The 21,872-nt window shown below is 31.8% G+C and overlaps 2 protein-coding genes and 1 long non-coding RNA gene across 3 annotated transcripts; 2 read left to right on the top strand and 1 right to left on the bottom strand.

Annotated features, from left to right (window-relative positions):
* Positions 1-143: 143 nt before the first annotated feature.
* Positions 144-5,287, bottom strand: Hem (Nck associated protein 1 Hem). Its single transcript, XM_075307567.1, has 3 exons — positions 3,828-5,287; positions 2,584-3,772; positions 144-2,523 (listed from the first exon to the last, which is right to left on the bottom strand). The coding sequence occupies exons 1-3, from the start codon at positions 5,005-5,007 to the stop codon at positions 1,524-1,526; spliced, it is 3,369 nt and encodes a 1,122-aa protein (XP_075163682.1). The 5' UTR covers positions 5,008-5,287; the 3' UTR covers positions 144-1,523.
* A 3,517-nt stretch (positions 5,288-8,804) lies between these two features.
* LOC142234158 (uncharacterized) lies at positions 8,805-9,894 on the top strand. Its single transcript, XR_012721577.1, has 2 exons — positions 8,805-9,023; positions 9,681-9,894. It is a non-coding gene; the product is annotated as an uncharacterized LOC142234158 (long non-coding RNA).
* Positions 9,895-10,748: 854 nt separating this feature from the next.
* Positions 10,749-16,807, top strand: IleRS (Isoleucyl-tRNA synthetase). The gene is made up of 6 exons (XM_075308358.1): positions 10,749-10,890; positions 10,951-11,134; positions 11,306-11,924; positions 13,608-15,085; positions 15,143-15,635; positions 15,698-16,807. Exons 2-6 carry the CDS (start codon positions 10,965-10,967, stop codon positions 16,634-16,636), a joined length of 3,699 nt encoding a protein of 1,232 aa, XP_075164473.1. The 5' UTR covers positions 10,749-10,890; positions 10,951-10,964; the 3' UTR covers positions 16,637-16,807.
* The last annotated feature ends 5,065 nt before the right edge of the window (positions 16,808-21,872 follow it).

The following is a 21,872-nucleotide window of genomic DNA, read 5'->3' as shown; positions in this document are numbered from 1 at the left end:
ATTTAATATTTATAGTAAATTGCAACATTTTAATTTATTTATTTTTTTTTTGTTTATTAATATATAGTAAAGATTTTTCTTTTTTTTATAAAAAAACATGATTTTCTTTTTTTGTCCAATGGTAATGATGGTTGTTCAATATGTGTTCTTTTACTTGGATATTTATTTGTGTGTATTGAAAATAGTTGTTTTACTTTTCTACTTAAAAAGATAGACGATTATTTTTAATACTTTTTTTATATAGAATTATATACTTAAATGTGTATATATATATATAAATATGAATTAGTGTTAATAGAGAAGAATAAAAGGCCTATTACTAAAGAAAAAAAAATAACAAAAAGAATGTTTTATTGTATATTTCGTTTGCTCGTTTTCAATATCGTTCTATACTACTGAGAGAAGATTGGACAGGCGTAAAGATCCTATAGCTTTAGGAAACTAAATTTGATGATTATATAGGAAAATATTGGTTGAAATATTAGATGGAAATTTCTTGCTTTTTTTACAAAAAGTCGATTAGTGAAAAAATCAATTTTCAACTTTAGTTATAATTGGAAAAGTCGTCCAACTTAGTACGACTTTCTGATTAATTATTGGCATAAAAGGAGCGACTTTTCCATAAGTTTGTTTAGTCCAATTTTTGATCACTATAAAAAGTTGATTCGACTCGCTTTTCAAAAAAAATCAAACATGGATTTTGAAGATTACAAAAAGACAACTTCAACTTTTCGGTTTTTTTCATAAAATCCGAAAAATCTAAAAATTACGATAAAATTCGATTAGTCCAATTTTTGATCGCTATAAAAAGTCGATCGACTCTATTTTCAAAAAATCAAAAGGGGATTTTGAACAGACAACTTCAACTTTTCGGCTTTTTTTCATATAGTCCGAAAATTTTCGATAAAGTTCGCTTAGTCGAATTTTTGATCACAATAAAAAGTCGATTCGACTCGCTTTTCAAAAAATCTCAAAAGTGTATTTTGAAGATTACAATCAAACAACTTCAACTTTTCGGATTTTTTTTCACAAAGTCCATTGGTGAAAAAATCGATTTTCCAGTTTTTAAGTTCGCCCATTTAAACGATTTGTTAAGATTTTTAAAATCATCGTTTGGGCTCATTCAGGAATTTTCCTGAATGGACCTTGATATCCGATATCCATTAGCTGACTTTGAATAACAAATGGAAACAATCATCCAAAAATCGTTCACCACATAACTGGACATTAATCCAATAATTAACAAAAAAATCATTTGTTCCAAAAATTCTTAAAACCACTTTCTAACATTTCCTTATAAATTTTCGTATGATTAGAAAGCATTTTATTTAGTTTCTCTTTACTTCTCCAACCTCCAATAAGGGAATCCTGCATTTTACCCGAAATGCATGATGGTACCACTCAATATAATACTAATAACTACAGCATATACGTAAGCAACTTACAAAAGATAAAATGTCTATTAAACCTATTGTATTTTTTTGTGTTTTGGGAAATATCCTGTCCTTCTGCTTGCCACTCATTTAGAGACCTATTTGTTCCTGTTTGTAAACGGCATGATAGGCATTACGTATTAATACATAGGGGAAGCAAGATTCCAGCAAATCCATTGTCAAGAAAGGTGATTGTTTAACAATTTCATCCAATAACAAATAAATTGATTCACGATTACGTGTGGCATCACGATCCGATTCTTGCCCCAAGCGTAACAATGATGACGAGGCCAAAGCCAAAAATTCCTTCATACGATCTTCAATATCATTTTGACCGCATATGGTAAAGAGAGCTCCAAATATATTATTTATGGCCACAGACATGCAATGGGTATTGTTGGAATGACCATCGATGGAAGCACGATAAAATGAACTATCATTTCGTGCTAATTTGGGTATTGACACGGCCACAAAGACCATTAGTAAACAGGCAATCAAATGTTCACCTTCATCGAATTCGGGTTTTTTCGATTTCAATGTGGCAGCCAGTGTGGGATCAACTTTACACATTAAACCGGCTGATGCTGCCATTTCAGAAGCCACCCGTATTTGATCACCCCCAGGTAAATGTTCTTGGAAATCTTTCACCGAACTCAATAGGAATGGTATACGTTTCTCCAAAACATCCACCAATGCCTCATGCACTAAATTGCGGAAGCATAAAATTACACCAATAATTGTCATACGTTGTAGAACACGATCTACATCTTGTAGATTCTTGAATTGTCCTTTCATTACTTCGGGTTTATCGAAACTTGTGCGTAGCGTAATAAGAACTTCTTTGTTTACTCCCACCAGGGATTTAAGTTCTTGTACTTGATTGGCTATGTGCCACATAAGAGTTTCATTTAAAGATTTTATACCATAGGGACCCACCAACTCAGCCAAAGCCCGTAATTCATTAAGATCGGAAAACTCTTGGGGATTGAAGGGGACCCAACCTTCGGGTGATATGGGAACAAAAGCTTTTTGGTTGTTGCTGAAGACAATATTACCGGCCGATACACGTCGCAAAAGAACTTCACTATACCTAAAAGAAAAAAAACACAATAAGCTTATGGTTAATCCTTTAAAATGACACACACCCTACCATGTATTATACAACGCCGCTATGGTCTTCTCACCATGTGAATCCAAAGCCTGTGTCTGTTGCAAGAGACAATTATTGAAAACTCTGGTCATATCAATGTGTACATAATTTTCCACCGTTTGCAAAACATTCATATATGCTCGCACGGAAGCCAAAAGCTCTGAGGGCTTTGCTATTTCCATGGTATCTGGATTGAACATCACCATACCCACCAAATCACGTGAGAAACGATGCTCCAGATTTTGACATAGATATTCTCGAGGGGCAAAGGCAAATTCCCACACATTGACCGTAGCACAATAGTTGATGGCGTAACACAATTCCGTTAAAGCCATATGCAGTTTATCCATGGTGGTCAAATCCTCGCGGGTCTTGCGATATGATTCATCGCCAGGTTTGCGAATATCATCGAATTGTTTCTTGGATTTGTCTTTCTTTTTCCGGGCCGATTGTACCGATAAGATTTTAGCACAATGTTTTGGCAGCAAAGCATCAGCCATGGTACACTGTTCATCGCATATGGTCGTAATAATATTCTTAGCCTCTTTGGCCATTTCCTCAAGAAATATATTGACCACACTTAGTGATCGTTCCCGGATATGATGACGCTCTTCGGGACACATTTCATGTGTGCAATTTTGGAAGTGGCTACAAATTAAGGGGAATGCTATGATATAGCGATTCTGTGCCGGAAACTCCAAGCACATATGGAATTGATCATCGAACATTTTGCTATAGAAACAGAAAATACTTAAATCGGAAGTCTCCACCAAAATCTCATCCAAATTGTCCACCACACGGGTATGGAAAACCATCGAGTCTAGTAGGCGAGCCAATTCCACATGCTCTTGAATGCGCAGTACTGCCTTGCCCACACTCATGTATGTTTGCAAACGGAACCAATCCAAACGGAAAGCTCTAAAATCGAACAATTCATTATCCTCCACCTGTTTCACTGTCAAACTTGAAGCGGTATTGTAGAGCGATGAGAAAATTACACTCTCATCTTCGGGACACATTTGTAAGCTTTGCATGCGTATATTAAGATCTGTAGAATCGAAACCGGAAAGATATTGCACATAGTAGCGTTGCATCACCTGACTGTATTTGCGAACCAAGGCACGTAATTCTTCCATATGGAACAACAACTCGGGTAATTGACGATCCACAAGATCTTCGTTGCTTTTGCCTGCAATTGGTAGGAGATGAATATACCTCTATAATTTGGGAAATTTATATCAAACCTTTATTCTTTAAAAGAGGCGGATTGTCATTATGCCTCAGTAGCCATAATATCTCATCTCTGGCCAAACACAAGCCAATAAATATGAATATAGCCTTGGGACCCAACAGGCCAGGCTGATCGGTCATTATCAATGCCAATTCTTTCAAAGCGGTGCGCAAAAATTTTCTACGTTCACGATGCATAAGGGCGGCCTTTTGAACAGCACAGGAATAGGCCTCCTTTACCTCACTGATACGTTTATTATAGCCCTTAATACCATCGAAGAAAGTTTGTATATATTGATGTATCTGCAAGACCTCATCACGGAACAAAGCTACAACCCAGCTAGACTCCAAAGCCGATAGCCATATCTTATTCACTTCTGGATATTGACCCAACATTGGATGATTTAATAGCAAACCAAAAATTATCCATCTATCCATGGCCTCCAATGATAGATATTCACAGGACATGGTGTCAGTGCGCACTGCCTTTAAGAGTATTGCAGGATTGCCTACCAAACTCAATTTTTGCATTTCGCGCCACTTATCAGCAGGCAAATTACGCAAGGGATATATGGTGGTAAGGGAACGCAAGGCATTTGTCAACAAACGTTGATGTGGTATAAATTCTTCAGAGAGCTTTTTCAATGGTACCTCATAGTCTAGAATCATTTGACCCAAGCGAGGAAAGCCTGCATCCGAGGCATTATTTTGCAATTCAAAAGCGGCATTGTATAGACCCAATACAGCTTTGCGATCCTCTACACGAGACAAGAGTATCATAAGAGAAACATATGTTACCACCAAATCCAAATAGTTCTTGGTCAATTCAAAATTCAATGTTATGTCCAGGTGTATTTGGCACGCATCCATGGTGGTGAGTAGCTCGCACACATTATCCTTAAAATCCAACAAATCCACAAATGTATGATAGTACAACGACAAAGATTTTATTATCTCAGCTTTGATGTTTACTATGGCATTGAGGCCTTTAACATCGATATTAGGGAAACGTTTTACAATGAATTTTATTGATGATTCCAATGATTTCTCCGATAGGAAACCGGGCTTAGATTTTGTATCTCCACATGCCTTCTTGATGTTATAGACTCTTGTTAATATACCCAAACCACGATCGTTTAGAATAATTAGTTTTTCAGCAATTTTTTGCTGATTGGGATAAATGGGTCGTGCCATATTTACCCCACTACTTATATGCTGTCTGGACCACAATTGATATTACACACTTTTGGGGGCCCCACCTAGATAATCTTATCTGGCCAATTATTCGTTGCAAAATGTCGTTACACTATTTTATCTATATGCACTTCTTCTGTCAAATTAGTCACATTTGTTTTCTAATCACTTTTGGAAATATTTTATCCACTATTTTTGATTTTTAATAGAAATCATTTTGCTTTTTCTTCAATTGATGACAAATTTTCCCCACTAGACGACAAATTTTGACGTTTATAGATCATCTCTATATGGCGTATTAGTTATCGGTTAGATTTATCGATTACCAAGTTAAATGGACACAACAAGGTGACTCACGTTAATCCGAATTCATTTTTTACACGCCGTCAAATTTTGTCACTCGGCTTTTAATTTAATTTATTTATTTTCATATGTAACTAAGCCTTACAAAGGCCTTATACAGTTACTTAAATCAACATTTTAAATACTACTCAAAACAATTCTCTTATTTCTAACATTAATATACTACCCTGCCAACATTTTTTGAATTTGGGGGCGCTTCAGAGAATCCCCACTACGTCGAAAACAGTCGTATACGATATCCAAAACTCCTCGGAAAAGCGCCGTCACTATTGAGAAATTGTACCACGCCAAGTTACTACAAAAAAGTATCGCATGAGTGCAATTATTAGGAGCCCTTCTGGATACATTTAGAAGGACGCTAATAAGAGCCCCTTCAAACAATCAGACAAAGTGCATTTTAAGATAGTTTTAAAAGAATCATTGTGGTCAAGTAAAACACGATTATTTAGATGTTTATTAATTTTATGAAACATTTATAAATTCTCATAAATATAACATTTATACGGCTATCACATCACATTTAACACATTTTTATGCATTAATAAGAGATTGATGTTGAGTTACAAGTTGTAAGTTAAATGTTGTAGCGTCTATCAGCCAGTACTTTTATTCCCAATGGAGGCAGCGTGTCTGGAAAAATAATTGAAAAACTATCACTTTATTCCGTTTGGAAAGTCAAAAATTGTTCACCAATTTACTTTTCACAATTTTAAGGCCGGTACTATGTTCATTCTTGCGAAAAAATTTTATGGAAACCATTATTTCGCACATAGAAAGCGGCGTTTTTTTAGGTAGCTTGGAGCGCTATTTTACAGGGAGCGATATTGGATTAAGTTGGTGGTTGTTGCTTGTTTTTACAAAATAACATTTTATTTTTCCTTGGGCAATTGATCTGCTATTCCTTTGATCCTTTGTATAGTTTCGGAACAAAAATATGGTCCGTGTTTGATTTATAAACCCGCACAAATAGTTTTTAATAAATAAATTATTTCTTAATTCACATTGCAAATGGCGCCGTGCTATAAACGTCAGTTTTTCAACACGAAAAAACAAAGTATCACAAATGGAAAAAATTTCGCAAATTTTTCGCATTTTTTGGTTTTGTATGGAGTTTCAACGCGAAAACCGAACAGAGTACCGGCCTTTAAGCGTAATAACTTTGTTTTCAGCACTTTATTTTAGTTTTCATTGAAATAAATTATAATAAGCCAGTTGCGCTTGGGGTTTCACAAAATATAAAATGGCTCTTGTAACAATAGTGATGGCAAGTGATGGCAAAATACTAGCACAGTTGGCGATTGTTGCAGTGTCACTTACGAGTCTGTTGTAGCGATGAGGATGAAATGGAACATAGAAATGCTGGCAGGGTAACAATAATACAACAACAGGATACTACTCTATTACCCTGCCAGCATTTCAAAGTTCCATTTCATCCTCATCGCTACCACAGACTCGTAAATGTCACCACAACCATCGCGAACTGTGATGGGGGAAGCATATCAAAAAGTACAAAATGTACATGAAAGTATTTTGCCATCACTACTGTTAGAAGAGCCATTTTATTTTTTGTGAAACGCCAAGCGCAACCAGCTTGTTATATTTTATTTAAATAAAAACGAAAATAAAGTTCTGGAAACATAGATATTAAAATTGTGAAATGTATATGGTGAACAATTTTCGACTTTCCAAATAGAATAAAGTGATCGTTTTTCAAATATTTTTCCAGGCACGCTGTCTCCATCGAAAATAAACAAACTGGCTGATAGACGCTGCAATATGTAACTTGCTACTTAAAACTCAACATCATTCTTTTATTAATGCAGAAAATTATGTTAAATGTGATGAGATAAACCGAAAAATGTTATATTTATATAAAATTATAAATGTTTAATCAAATCAATAAACATCTACACAATCGTGTTTTACTTGACCACAATGATTCTTCTACAATTACCTTAAAATGCACTTTTTCTGATAGTTTGCAGGGGTTCTTATTGGCGTCCTTCGAAATTGATCTAAATAGGCACCTAATAATTGCACTGATGACAAACTTTTTCGTAGTAACTTGGCGTGGTACAACTTCTTAATAGTGACGGCGCTTTTCCGACGAGTTTTTGATGTCGTATATGATTGTTTTTGACGTAGTGGGGATTCTCAGAAGCGCCCCCAAATTCAAAAAATGTTGGCAGGGAACATGCTCCTCAAAAATGTTATTTCTTGTTTACTTAAACGCCGTCAATAGGGCTGTTTTCTTTTAGCACTGGATACCCTAAGCCGTAAAGGACTAAAAGAAAACAGAGTACTCGTTTATCCAGGACATCTCCAAAAATATGCAACACTGTCATCAGCTGTTTAAAAACAATCACAGAAAAGAAGTGAAATCTTGCATTTTTAATGTAGGTTAGGTTAGGTTAAAGTGGCAGCCCGATTAAGATTCAGGCTCACTTAGACTACCCTGCCAACATTTTTTGAATTTGGGGGCGCTTCTGAGAATCCCCAGTACGTTGAAAACAATCATATACGATATCAAAAACTCGTCGGAAAAGCGCCGTCACTATTGAGAAGTTGTACCACGCCAAGTTACTTCAAAAAGGTTTCGCATGAGTGCAATTATTAGGTGCCTTTATAGATCAATTTAGAACGACGCCAATAAGAGACCCTCCAAACAATCAGAAAAAGCACATTTTAAGATAGTGGTAAAAGAATCATTGTGGTCGAGTAAAACACGTTTGTTTAGATATTTAATAATTTGATTAATTATTTACAAATTCTTAAAAATATAACATTTATACCACTATCACATCACATTTAACATAATTTTTTGCATTAATGATGAGGTAGAGTTACAAGTAGCGAGTTACATGTTGCAGCGTCTATCAGCCAGTGTTTTTATTCGATGGAGGCAGCGTGTCTGTAAAATATTTGAAAAAGAATCACTTTATTCCATTTGGAAAATCAAAAATTGTTCACCAATATACCTTTCACAATTTTAAGCGTAAAATCTATATTTTTAGAAGTTTATTTTCGTTTTTATTTAAATAAAATATAACAAGCTGGTTGCGCTTGGCGTTTCACAAAAAATAAAATGGCTTTTGTAAAAGTAGTGATGGCAAAATAGATGTATGAAGTACATTTTGTACTTTATGATATGCTGCCCCCCATCACAGTAGGATGGTTGTAGTGACATTTACGAGTCTGTGGTAGCGATGAAGATGAAATGGAACTTTGAAATGCTGGCAGGGTATTCAGTCCATTGTGATACCACATTAACTAAAAGTACCTATTACATATGGGCACTTCTAGTTTTAACCGCTGAACCTTCTTGATTATTTTTCTTTGTTGAACCAACCAGATTGTTCCAAAAATATTAGCAGACTGCTTAAGTTAACGTTTTCCAGATCCGCCAGTAATCTGAAGCTACCCTGCAAGCATTTCAAAGTTCCATTTCATCCTCATCGTTACCACAGACTCGTAAATGTCACTTCAACCATCATGAAAAGGTACATCAAAAAGTACATGAAAGTATTTTGCCATCCCTACTACGATTTTATTTTTTGTGAAACGCCAAGCGCAACCAGCTTGTTATATTTTAATTAAATAAAAACGAAAATAAAGTTCTGAAAACATAGATTATACGCTTAAAATTGCGAAAGGTATATTGGTGAACAATAGAGGTGTGCACGTGAGTAATATTTTACTCACGCTCACGCACACTCACGACTGAAAAATCATACTCACGCACACTCACGCACGAACTTTTTTGGTAGGACTCACGCTCACGCACACTCACGAAAAGAAAATTTGTACTCACGCACACTCACGCACGAAAACGTCGAAAAATACCGTGACTCACGAAAAATATCGTGACTCACGAAAAATATCGTGATTCACGAAAAATATCGTGACTCACGAATAATTTTATGATTAATTTACCTTACCGAAGTGTCTGAAAACATGAGCATTATTAAAATCGAGAGTGTTATTAAACTCTTAACATCCCAGGTGTCACTAAAATTGTTATTGAATTTAACTCTTAAGCGTTTTATGTTGTTGAGCAGAAATATTTTCGTGAGTGTAATTCGTTACTCACGCACACTCACGAAGATATTATTTTCGTGACTCACGCTCACGCACGACATGTTGGTTTGTTAATCACGCTCACGCACACTCACGCTGTTGTCATGAGCGTGACTCACGACTCACGCACGAATCACGAAAATTTTCGTGAGTCACGACAATTTCGTGTCACGTGCACATCTCTAGTGAACAATTTTTGATTTTCCAAATGGAATAAAGTGATTGTTTTTCAGATATTTTACAGACATGCTGCTTCCATCAAATAAAAACACTAGTTGATAGACGCTGCAACATGTAACTCGCTACTTGTAACTCAACATCATCATTAATGCCAAAAATTATTTAAAATGTAATGTGATAGTGGTATAAATGTTATATTTTTAAGAATTTGTAAATGTTTACACAAATTAATAAATATCTAAACAAACGTGTTTTACTCGACCACAATGATTCTTTTACAACTATCTTAAAATGCACTTTTTCTGATTGTTTGGAGGGTCCCTTATTGGCGTCGTTCTAAATTGATCTATAAAGGCACCTAATAATTGCACTCATGCGAAACCTTTTTGTAGTAACTTTTGCGTGGTACAACTTCTCAATAGTGACGGCGCTTTTCCGACGAGTTTTTGATATCGTATACGATTGTTTTCGACGTGGTGGAGATTCTCAGAAGTGTCGTCAAATTCCAAAAATGTTGGCAGGGTATATGCTCCTAAAAGTTGCTTGCGCTTTACACAAAATGCAGGACACTCACACAAGAGGTGTTTAATTGATTCTTTTTCCTCCGCATCATGACAGCTCATACAATAGTCATTATACTTCGCGCCAATAGTTTTTGCAAAATCTCCTATCAGGCAGCGACCCGTTATAGCAGATATCAGGAGTGATATCTGACGTCTCGAGAACATTAGCATATCTAGTGTGTGGTTTAAGTTGAAATTTTTAATGTATGAAATGCTCCAATTAGTAATAAATATTTACTGCTGCGATTACTTATGACACTATACCACTTTGAATTACATGTTTTTCGATAAATTAGTCACAATAAAGTGCTATTGTGAATCGATGAAGCTTCACTTATCAAAACACAATCTGGCAAGATCGGCTCGACTTGCACTGATGAGATGTTCTGGATAGAACACCAGTGCAACGATCTTCTGGATAGCCCATACAAATGTTGTATCCAGTGCAAAAAGAAAACAGCCCTATTATTTACGTCAGCTGTATAATAAAAGCGCTCCAATCGCACAACCCTCAACACATCAATCCAAGAACAATCATCGTCACATGGTTGCCGAAGATCTACGTTTGTCAAGACGTATTGGTAATGCGGTGAGGGGGACGATGGAACGCTTTTGAATTAGGATAGAATTTGAAAATAACTAGGTTACTACAAGTGTTGACGAGTTGTTGGCTAAATTTAAATTTACGGATCGCTGGAATGTAAAATAAAACTTTTATTTTCACCTAAGTGTAAATAAACATTGTTATCAATTTTTTCAGAATACAGCAAAGTAATGGTGGTAAATAAAAACAACAGTGTTTCACCCGAACGATTGACCAGAGAAGATGTGTGCCGCGTGTCAGAAAATATTTCATTTCCAGCTGAAGAGGAAAATGTTCTAAATGACTGGAAGACTAATAAAACATTCGAAAAATGCATGCAATTGTCCAAAGGGAAACCCAAGTAAGTTCTAATAAGATTCTAACCCACATGGCACATGGTTTGCAATTGTAAAAAACAACAAGAATTGCATCATGTGTGAATTTCTCAATGCAATCGGTGTATGCAAGTGTGTGTGTGGGGGGGTTTCTTGTCAGAATATTAGTAATTAGCATGTGCATTTTCTCATTTCAGATACACCTTCTACGATGGCCCCCCATTTGCAACGGGACTTCCGCATTATGGCCATATTTTGGCTGGTACTATCAAAGATATTGTTACTCGATATGCTTATCAACAAGGCTATCATGTCGACCGCCGTTTTGGTTGGGATTGTCACGGTTTACCAGTCGAATTTGAAATTGACAAAGTTTTAAACATCAAGGGACCCGAAGATGTGGCAAAAATGGGAATTTCTGCCTATAATGCTGAATGTCGTAAAATCGTGATGCGTTATGCTAATGAATGGGAAAATATTATCACTCGTATGGGCAGATGGATTGACTTCAAAAATGACTACAAAACCCTATATCCTTGGTATATGGAATCAATATGGTGGGTTTTCAAGCAGCTATACGATAAGGGTCTGGTTTACCAAGGTGTAAAGGTGATGCCCTATTCAACAACCTGTACTACGGCTTTGTCTAACTTCGAGTCGGGTCAAAATTACAAAGAAGTTGTTGATCCTTGTGTAGTTGTGGCTCTGGAAGCCGTGGGAAATGAAAATACATACTTCTTGATATGGACCACAACTCCGTGGACATTGCCATCGAATTTTGCGTGCTGCGTTAATGCGAATATGATCTATGTAAAGGTGAGTTGGAAATCCAAAATAGTTATAGAGAATGTCGTTGAAAATATTTTTGGTCGAAATTTTATAGAATTTTTTCTTGGATTTTTTAAAATTTCGTCGTAATTTTATATTTACAGAAACTTCGTAAAAATTCTATTTTCATAGAAAATTTCGTCAAAAAATTCATCGACATTTTATCTCAAAATTTGAGTTTTAAAGAAATTAGATTTTTATAGAAAATTTCGTATTTTGTAGAAAATTTCCGTCACCATTTGATTTTTATAGAAATTTTTGCTGAAATTTGATTTTTGTACATATAAAAATTCCGTCAAAATTTCATATTTATAGAAAATTCCGTCACCATTTGATTTTTATAGAAATTTTTGCTGAAATTTGATTTTTATATAAAAATTCGTTGACATTTGTTTTTTATAGAAAAATTCATTGAAATTTGATTTTTGTCGAATATTTCGTTGAAATTTGATTTTTGTAATTTTTATAGAATATTTCGTAAAAATTTGATTCTTATAGAAAATTTTATTTTTATAGAATATTTTTTGGTGGAAATTTTATTTTTATAGTAAATTCCGTCTAAATTTGATTTTTATAGAAAAATTCGTCAAAATTTGATTTTTTAAAGAAAATTAAAAAAAAAATTTATTTCTATAGAAAATTTTGTCAAAATTTTATTTCTATAGAAAATTTCATCAAAATTAGATTTTTATAGTTAATTTCGTTGAAATTTTATTTCTATAGAAAAATTTGTCAAAATTTTATTTTTATAGAAAATGTCATCGAAACTATTTCTATAGGAAATTTTGTCAAAATTTTATTTCTATAGAAAATTTTGTCAAATTTTTATTTCTATAGAAAAATTTTATTTCTATAGAAAATTTTGTCAAAATTTTATTTCTCTATAAAGTTTTGTCAAAATTTTATTTCTATAGAAAGTTTTGTCAAAATTTTATTTCTATAGAAAATTTTGTCAAAATTTTATTTCTATAGAAAGTTTTGTCAAAATTTTATTTCTATAGAAAATTTTGTCAAAATTTTATTTCTATAGAAAGTTTTGTCAAAATTTTATTTCTATAGAAACTTTTGTCAAAATTGTATTTCTATAGAAAATTTTGTCAAAATTTTATTTCTATAGAAAATTTTGTCAAAATTTTATTTCTATAGAAAATTTTGTCAACATTTTATTTCTATAAAAAATTTTGTCAAAATTTTATTTCTATAGAACATTTTGTTAAAATTTTATTTCTATAGAAAATTTTGTCAAAATTTTATGTCTATACAAAATTTTATTTCTATGGAAAATTTTTTCAAAATTTTATTTCTGTAAAAAATTTTTATCAAAATTTTATTTGTATATAATTTTTCGTCGAATCTTGAGTTTTGTAGAAATTTTAGTAAACATTTGGTTTTTATAAAAAATTTCGTTGAAATTTTATATTTAGTGAATTTCGAAATTGTATTTTTTAGAATATTGAGTTAAAAATTTATTTTTATAGAAAATTTAGTTAAAATTTTATTTTTGTGTTTAGAAAATTTCTTGGAATTTTTGTTTTTATGAAAAATTTGGTCAAAATTTTATTTTTTATAAAATTCATTGAACTGACAATTTGAGGCTAAAATTTTATATAAATATTTGTAGAAACCGAAAAAAAACTATTTTGAAACTAAAATATATTTTGTTGTTTTCAGGTCACCGATATTAAAACTGGTCGATTCTACATCTTAGCCGAAAGTCGCCTCAGTTATGTATATAAAAACGAAAGCGAATATCAAATTATGGAAAAGTTTGCTGGCAAAACTTTGGGCGGTGCTCACTACAAACCTGTGTTCCCCTATTTTGCCCAACGTGGTGCAGAAGTGAAGGCTTTTCGTGTATTGGTCGATGATTATGTTACCGAAGATTCGGGTACTGGTATTGTCCACAATGCTCCATACTTTGGTGAAGACGATTACCGCGTTTGTTTGCTTGCTGGACTTATAACAAAATCTAGTCCTGTCATATGTCCTTTAGACGATTCGGGTCGCTTCACTGACGAAGTGACAGATTTCAAGGGTCTTTATGTCAAGGATGCAGACAAACAAATTATAGCTATGTTGAAAAACAATGGTAATCTGGTGTCGTCGGGTCAAGTTAAGCATAGTTATCCTTTCTGTTGGCGTTCCGATACTCCTTTGATTTACAAGGCCGTGCCATCTTGGTTCATACGTGTGGAACATATGTCGAAAAATCTCTTGTCATGCAGTTCCCAAACTTATTGGGTACCCGAAAGCGTGAAAGAGAAACGTTTTGGAAATTGGCTTAAGGAGGCTCGTGATTGGGCCATTAGTCGCAATCGTTACTGGGGTACACCAATTCCCATTTGGAGAAATAATGAGGAAATGATATGCATAGGCAGTATCAAAGAATTGGAACAATTATCCGGACAAAAGGTGACTGATTTACATCGTGAATCTGTAGATGCCATTGAAATTCCCTCAGCCATTCCTGGAAATCCACCTTTGAAACGTATCACACCTGTGTTTGATTGTTGGTTTGAATCGGGTAGTATGCCGTTTGCCCAACAACATTTTCCCTTCGAAAACGAAAAAGATTTTATGTCCAATTTCCCTGCAGACTTTATTGCCGAGGGTATTGATCAGACCAGGGGATGGTTCTACACTTTGCTGGTAATATCGACGGCATTGTTTAACAAGGCACCTTTCAAGAATTTAATAGCCAATGGTTTGGTGTTGGCCTCTGATGGCCAGAAAATGTCCAAACGTAAGAAGAACTATCCCGATCCTTTGGATGTAGTTCATAAATATGGAGCTGATGCTTTGCGTTTGTATCTCATTAACTCCCCCGTGGTGCGGGCTGAAAATCTTCGTTTCAAAGAAGAGGGTGTGCGTGACATTGTCAAGGATGTATTTCTACCTTGGTACAATGCCTATCGTTTCTTGTTGCAAAATATTGCCCGTCTCGAAAAAGAAGATTTCAAGGGTAAATCATTGTACACCTACGACAAAGAACGTCATTTGAAAAATATGGACAAGGCTTCGGTTATTGATATTTGGATTCTATCATTCAAAGAATCCTTATTGGAATTCTTTGCCAAGGAAATGAAAGGATACAGATTATATACGGTAGTGCCAAGATTGACCAAATTTATTGATCAGTTAACCAATTGGTAAGTGTTTTTTTTTTTCATGGAGGAGATAATGTTCTAATTTCTTTTGTTGTTCAGGTATGTTCGTTTGAATCGTCGCCGTATTAAAGGTGAAATGGGCACAAATGAGTGCATTCAATCTTTGGATACTCTCTATGATATTCTCTACACTATGTCAAAACTTATGGCACCTTTCACACCCTTCTTGGCTGAATATATATTCAAGCGTCTGGTATTGTTCCAACCCAAAGATATTACAGAAAATGCCGAATCTGTTCATTATCAAATGATGCCAACATCGAATCGTAAATTTATCAGAACTGATATTGAAAAGTCGGTGGGTCTAATGCAAGCTGTTGTGGATTTGGGTCGGGTAATGCGCGATCGTCGCACCTTGCCTGTAAAATATCCTGTATCTGAAATTATTGTCATTCACCAAGATCCCAAATGTTTGGAAGCCATCAAGAGCTTGGAAGATTTCATTCTAAGTGAATTGAATGTACGCAAACTGACATTGAGTTCGGACAAGGAAAAATATGGGGTTACTTTAAGAGCTGAACCAGATCATAAGGTAGGCATATCACTAATAAATGCTGTTACGAATTTAATGTATATTATTGGTTTTATTTATAGACTTTGGGTCAACGTCTCAAAGGCAACTTCAAGTCCGTTATGGCTGCCATTAAATCCCTTAAAGATGAGGAAATTCAAAAATATCTCAATATGGGATATTTCGAAGTCGAAAATCAACGCATTGAATTGGATGAAGTTCGTGTTATTTACTGTACATCTGAACAAGTTGGTGCCAACTTTGAGGCTCATAGTGATAATGAAGTTTTGGTCTTGCTGGACATGACACCAAATGAAGAGTTAATGGAAGAAGGTATGGCCCGTGAAGTCATTAATCGGATACAGAAACTTAAGAAAAAGGCTCAATTGATACCCACGGACCCTGTTCTGATCTACTATGAGTTAAATGCCACCGATAAGAAAAAGGCCGAAATGGAGCAAATGCAGAAAGTAATGAATAATTATCATCAAATGATTAAAACAACAATTAAATCGGAATTTGGCAAATATAATGCCTTGGAGGCTAGTAAAAAGCGTCTAATTATCAGTGAAGATGTAGATCTTAAAGGCATGGATCTTAAACTTACGATTTGCTCATTGGAAGAGGTGCAACTGCCACTAGTGAAATGGATTAATTTGGCATTGGCAGCCGATGTTAAACCCCGTTTTGGTCGTTCAAATAAAGCATCCCTTTTGCTCGAAGATACCCTGAATAAGAAATTCATTTCATTTGAGCAATTACAAAAAGAAATCGATGTTCTTTTTGGCCTTTACGGTTTAAATTATAAAATATATTTGGTTCATCAACAAAAAGCCAATGAAGTCGATAAAGTTGATGCTACTCTTAATGGCAAACTTCTAGTGGTTTCGTCTACACCTGAAGAGGCATTGAAATTCAACCAAGAATCTTTGGCGGCGAGTATGCCTTTTTGCAAATTTGTAAATAAAGCCGGTGCCACAGTGTTTACAGAGAATCCTCAAGGATGTTCTTTAACTGCCTAGAAGACATGTTGGCCCTATAAAGAAGTTGGAAGAGAAGACTCGTTGCTTGCGATATTCTTAGTGGCTTGTATTATTTATTTTACCATTTTTCTTACCCTGACATGTTAAATAAAAAAAGAAATTGTAGAGATCTGAAAGATAACATCTACAATAAAAGATATTGTAAATTTAGTTAATTTATTTTTGTTGTTATAGCCCCTGGGATTCGTAGATACTAAAAAAAAAGGAAAAATCCAGATTAACTCATATATCAAGCGCTTGCATTCAAAATCAAGGAAGTCAACTGAATATATTGCATGCTTCCAGGGTGAAGTGGATGTAAGGTCTGACGGGTTCGCAGGCCACGAAAAGTCGGGCTTTCAACTTGAATTGTCGGGTTCAGAAGCGAGAGTTAACTGGTTCGGTATCAGAAAATACTAGATCGTAGATCCAGATCAAAATTTCTCAAATATTGGACTAAATTTCAACCAACGGATCATTTTTCTAATTTCAAGGTAAACATATTTAAAATTTCTGAATCTTACTGTGTATAAACCAGGACTGTGGAGTCGGAGCCGGAGTCGTAGAAATTTTGCTCGACTCCGGCGAAACAAACTTTGAAAAACACTTCCTATCTTTGTAACTAAAGAAATATTTGGACAAATTAGATTCCATTAGGGTTTTTAATCGAACAACGGAAAACAAAGTAATGGATTTCAGGCCATTCAAAGTGTATTTATATGAGTGAAATTTCACGGTGATCTAAAAAGTAGGTTTTACTAGAATATGGGCTGAATTGATCAATTGTATTGTCCATTTTTAACATATTAAAATATCGATTTTTGACCATATATGTACTCTTGATAAAGGTAAAATTTTAAGGCAATATAGCAGTAGAACCTAATGTTCTAATTTTTTGGCAGGCATGTCGAGTTCGAAGATGTGTCATACCGGACAATTTTGAGATATAGCACCTACATATAAACCCATCTTCCGATTTGTTTTAAGAAGTCAAAAATTTTGAATTTAGAGTTATTTGAGATCCATAAATAAATGCGGAAATTTCTCGTCGGCCCAGATTTTGTATATGGAGATAATTACTTGAGAAATCTCGATATACACTCGATGTCCTTGGAAGCTGTAATTTTAAATTAAACCTCTGCCAACGTGCCATCTGAGCCGGTCTTTTGGCAGAATGTTTGTTTCATCTAATGTCCATAACTGATAGACCATTTATAAATTGATGTTTTACCAGTTTATTTCTATAGAAACAATATTCGTAACTGTCCAGCTATTCCTGCCATCTGTTGTATGGTAGTGATTATTAAAAATTGCGTCCATCCTAATTTTTGGCAGTTTATGTTTGTTTTCTATATCCGGCACATTACATTTTTTAACATCTAAACTTTCTATCTGATTAGCCCGACATTTTGATTTCTGTGTATTTTTCTTTTTTAAATAGATTTATTTTTTATAAAATGCCTATATAGATTAATACCAGGATTTTACTTCTTAAACTTCTGGAAGCCTAACAATTTTTTGAAATTTTTTGTTTTTATAAATACATATTCTGGAGATTGTTGTTATCTACCCATATTTTGATATGGTCTTGTGTCGTATTTTAATTTTTTTGGCCTGACATTAAAATGTAAAGTTCTTTACATCTCTGAAATGCTGAGATTATCAAAATTTTAAATTAGGGTTCTTTAGGACATATAAACACATATGGCAAAATAGAATACTTATATCGGTCTATTTATGGAACACTACACCTTAAAATTACAATTGGAATACTGTTAAAATGAGATTTAGGTACACCACCTGGAGTCGACTCCGGAATCGAAGTCGAGGCTAATAAGAAATGCTGGAGTCTGAGCCGGAGTCGAGCAAAACTGACTCGACTCCACAGCCCTGGTATAAACCACAGCAAAAACAAATAAAATATGTAATGGAAATTTCAAAAAAAAAAATTTTAGAAAATTTCGGCAAAATTTTATTTTTATGAAAATTTTGTCAAAATTTTATTTCTATAGAAAATTTTGTCAAAATTTAATTTCTATAGAAAATTATTTCAAAATTTTATTTCTATAGAACATTTTTGCAAAATTTTATTTCTATAGAAAATATTGTCAAAATTTTATTGCTATAGAAAATTTTTGCAAAATTTTATTTCTATAGAAAATGTTTGCAAAATTTTATTTCTATAGAAAATTTTTGCAAAATTTTATTTCTATAGGAAATTTTGTCAAAATTTTATTTCAATAGGAAATTTTGTCAAAATTTTATTTCTATAGAAAATTTTGTCAAATTTTTATTTCTATAGAAAATTTTGTAAAATTTTTATTCCTATAGAAAATTTTGTAAAATTTTTATTCCTATAGAAATTTTTGTAAAATTTTTATTCCTATAGAAATTTTTTTTTTATTCCTATAGAAAATTTTTTCAATTCTTTTTCCATAGAAAATTTTTGCAAATTTTATTTCTATAGAAAATTTCGTCTATATTTTATTTCTATAGAAAATTTTTGTAAAATTTTATTTCTATAGAAAATTTTTGCAAATTTTTTTTCTATAGAAAATTTTTGCAAATTTGTTTTTCTATAGAAAATTTTTGCAAAATTTTATTTCTATAGAAAATTTTTGCAAAATTTTATTTCTATAGAAATTTTTTCAAAATTTTATTTCTATAGAAATTTTTTCAAAATTTTATTTCTATAGAAATTTTTTCAAAATTTTATTTCTATAGAAAATTTTGTCTATATTTTATCTCTATAGAAAATTTTTGCAAATTTTTTTTCTATAGAAACTTTTTGCAAAATTTTATTTCTATAGAAAATTTTTGCAAAATTTTATTTCTATACAAAATTTTTGCAAAATTTTATTTCTATAGAAAATTTTTGCAAAATTTTATTTCTATAGAAAATTTTTCAAAATTTTATTTCTATAGAAAATTATTGCAAAATTTTATTTCTATAGCAAATTTTGTCTATATTTTATTTCTAAAGAAAATTTTTGCAAAATTTTATTTCTATAGAAAATTTTTGCAAAATTTTATTTCTATAGAATATTTTTGCAAAATTTTATTTCTGTAGAAAATTTTTGCAAAATTTTATTTCTATAGAAAATTTTTGCAAAATTTTATTTCTATAGAAAATTTTTGCAAAATTTTATTTCTATAGAAAATTTTTGCAAAATTTTATTTCTATAGAAAATTTTTGCAAAATTTTATTTCTATAGAAAATTTTTGCAAAATTTTATTTCTATAGAAAATTTTTGCAAAATTTTATTTCTATAGAAAATTTTTCAAAATTTTATTTCTATAGAAAATTTTTGCATAATTTTATTTCTATAGAAAATATTTGCAAAATTTTATTTCTATAGAAAATTTTTGCAAAATTTTATTTCTATAGAAAATTTTTCAAAATTTTATTTCTATAGAAAATTTTTCAAAATTTTATTTCTATAGAAAATTTTGTCTATATTTTATTTCTAGAGAAAATTTTTGCAAAATTTAATTTCTATAGAAAATTTTTGCAAAATTTTATTTCTGTAGAAAATTTTTGCAAAAGTTTATTTCTATAGAAAATTTTTACAAAATTTTATTTCTATAGAAAATTTTGTCTATATTTTATTTCTATAAACAATTTTTGCAAAGTTTTATTTCTATAGAAAATTTTTCAAAATCTTATTTCTATAGAAAAATTTTTCAAAATTTTATTTCTACAGAAAATTTTTGCAAAATTTTGTTTCTATAGAAAATTGTTGCAAAATTTTATTTCTATAGAAAATTTTCTCAATATTTTATTTTTTTTTTGCAAAATTTTATTTCTCTAGAAAATTTTTCAAAATTTTATTTCTATAGAAAATTTTTCAAAATCTTATTTCTATAGAAAATTTTTGCAAAATTATATTTCTATAGAAAATTTTTGCAAAATTTTATTTCTATAGAAAATTTTTGCAAAATTTTATTTCTATAGAAAATTTTTGCAAATTTTTTTTCTATAGAAACTTTTTGCAAAATTTTATTTCTATAGAAAATTTTTGCAAAATTTTATTTCTATACAAAATTTTTGCAAAATTTTATTTATATACAAAATTTTTGCAAAATTTTATTTCTATAGAAAATTTTTCAAAATTTTATTTCTATAGAAAATTATTGCAAAATTTTATTTCTATAGCAAATTTTGTCTATATTTTATTTCTAGAGAAAATTTTTGCAAAATTTTATTTCTATAGAAAATTTTTGCAAAATTTTATTTCTATAGAAAATTATTGCAAAATTTTATTTCTATAGAAAAATTTTGCAAAATTTTATTTCTATAGAAAATTTTTGCAAAATTTTATTTCTATAGAAAATTTTATTTCTATAGAAAATTTTTGCAAAATTTTATTTCTATAGAAAATTTTATTTCTATAGAAAATTTTTGCAAAATTTTATTTCTATAGAAAATATTTGCAAAAGTTTATTTCTATAGAAAATTTTTGCAAAATTTTATTTCTATAGAAAATTTTTCAAAATTTTATTTCTATAGAAAATCATTGCAAAATTTTATTTATATAGAAAATTTTGTCTATATTTTATTTCTAGAGAAAATTTTTGCAAAATTTTATTTCTATAGAAAATTTTTGCAAAATTTTATTTCTATAGAAAATTTTCTCAATATTTTATTTCTATACAAAATTTCCTCAAAATTTTATTTCTATAGAATTTTGTCAAAAACTGAACAGTTCCTTATTGTTCTAACTGTTGATTTTACAAAAAATTTGGCAGCACTTTTCCATATACTATAATATGACAAAGGATTGTCTACATTTCCTTTGCCTGTTATCTCTCGGTTTCCTTGTTCAGCTTTTGTCAATAGAATCTATATGTACTCATCCATATACTCATACTTTATATCTATTGGCTACCTACCAATTGACGGCGGTTTAAGTGAGTAGATCTCTTGTTTTTGTTTGACAGTTTGATTAACTGTTATTGTTTAGTTTGGCAATTTACCGTTGCTTTGTTTGTTTATTTTTTGTGTAAGTAGTTCTACACACAATGGGGTGATTCAGAATCACAACAAAAACAAGAAGAAGAAAGGAAAAACAACGACGATGACTTGATGAGTTTATTAAACTTTCCAAACCACCGCTCTCATTTTTTTCTATGTCAAACCGGAGAAAAATTACACTCAAAACATTGTTAAAGCGCATGTTCGATTTCGAACAAAGATGAAAACTAAATAAAAATACAAAAAAATGCAACTAATCTC

This window comes from Haematobia irritans, chromosome 4 (assembly GCF_050003625.1).
Source record: "Haematobia irritans isolate KBUSLIRL chromosome 4, ASM5000362v1, whole genome shotgun sequence".
NCBI lineage: Eukaryota > Metazoa > Arthropoda > Insecta > Diptera > Muscidae > Haematobia > Haematobia irritans.
Note: the sequence above shows the minus strand (reverse complement) of the source record. Positions and strands in the feature narration are given on the sequence as shown.

Excerpts from the sequence above, each read along its gene's own strand:
- Hem (XM_075307567.1), bottom strand. The coding sequence starts at position 5,007 with ATGGCACGACCCATTTATCCCAATCAGCAAAAAATTGCTGAAAAACTA. Across the intron at positions 3,773-3,827 it reads GCCTCTTTTAAAGAATAAAG|GCAAAAGCAACGAAGATCTT; the intron begins GTTTGATATAAA and ends TACCAATTGCAG. Across the intron at positions 2,524-2,583 it reads GCGGCGTTGTATAATACATG|GTATAGTGAAGTTCTTTTGC; the intron begins GTAGGGTGTGTG and ends TTTTTCTTTTAG.
- IleRS (XM_075308358.1), top strand. The coding sequence starts at position 10,965 with ATGGTGGTAAATAAAAACAACAGTGTTTCACCCGAACGATTGACCAGA. Across the intron at positions 11,135-11,305 it reads TTGTCCAAAGGGAAACCCAA|ATACACCTTCTACGATGGCC; the intron begins GTAAGTTCTAAT and ends TTCTCATTTCAG. Across the intron at positions 11,925-13,607 it reads CGAATATGATCTATGTAAAG|GTCACCGATATTAAAACTGG; the intron begins GTGAGTTGGAAA and ends TGTTGTTTTCAG.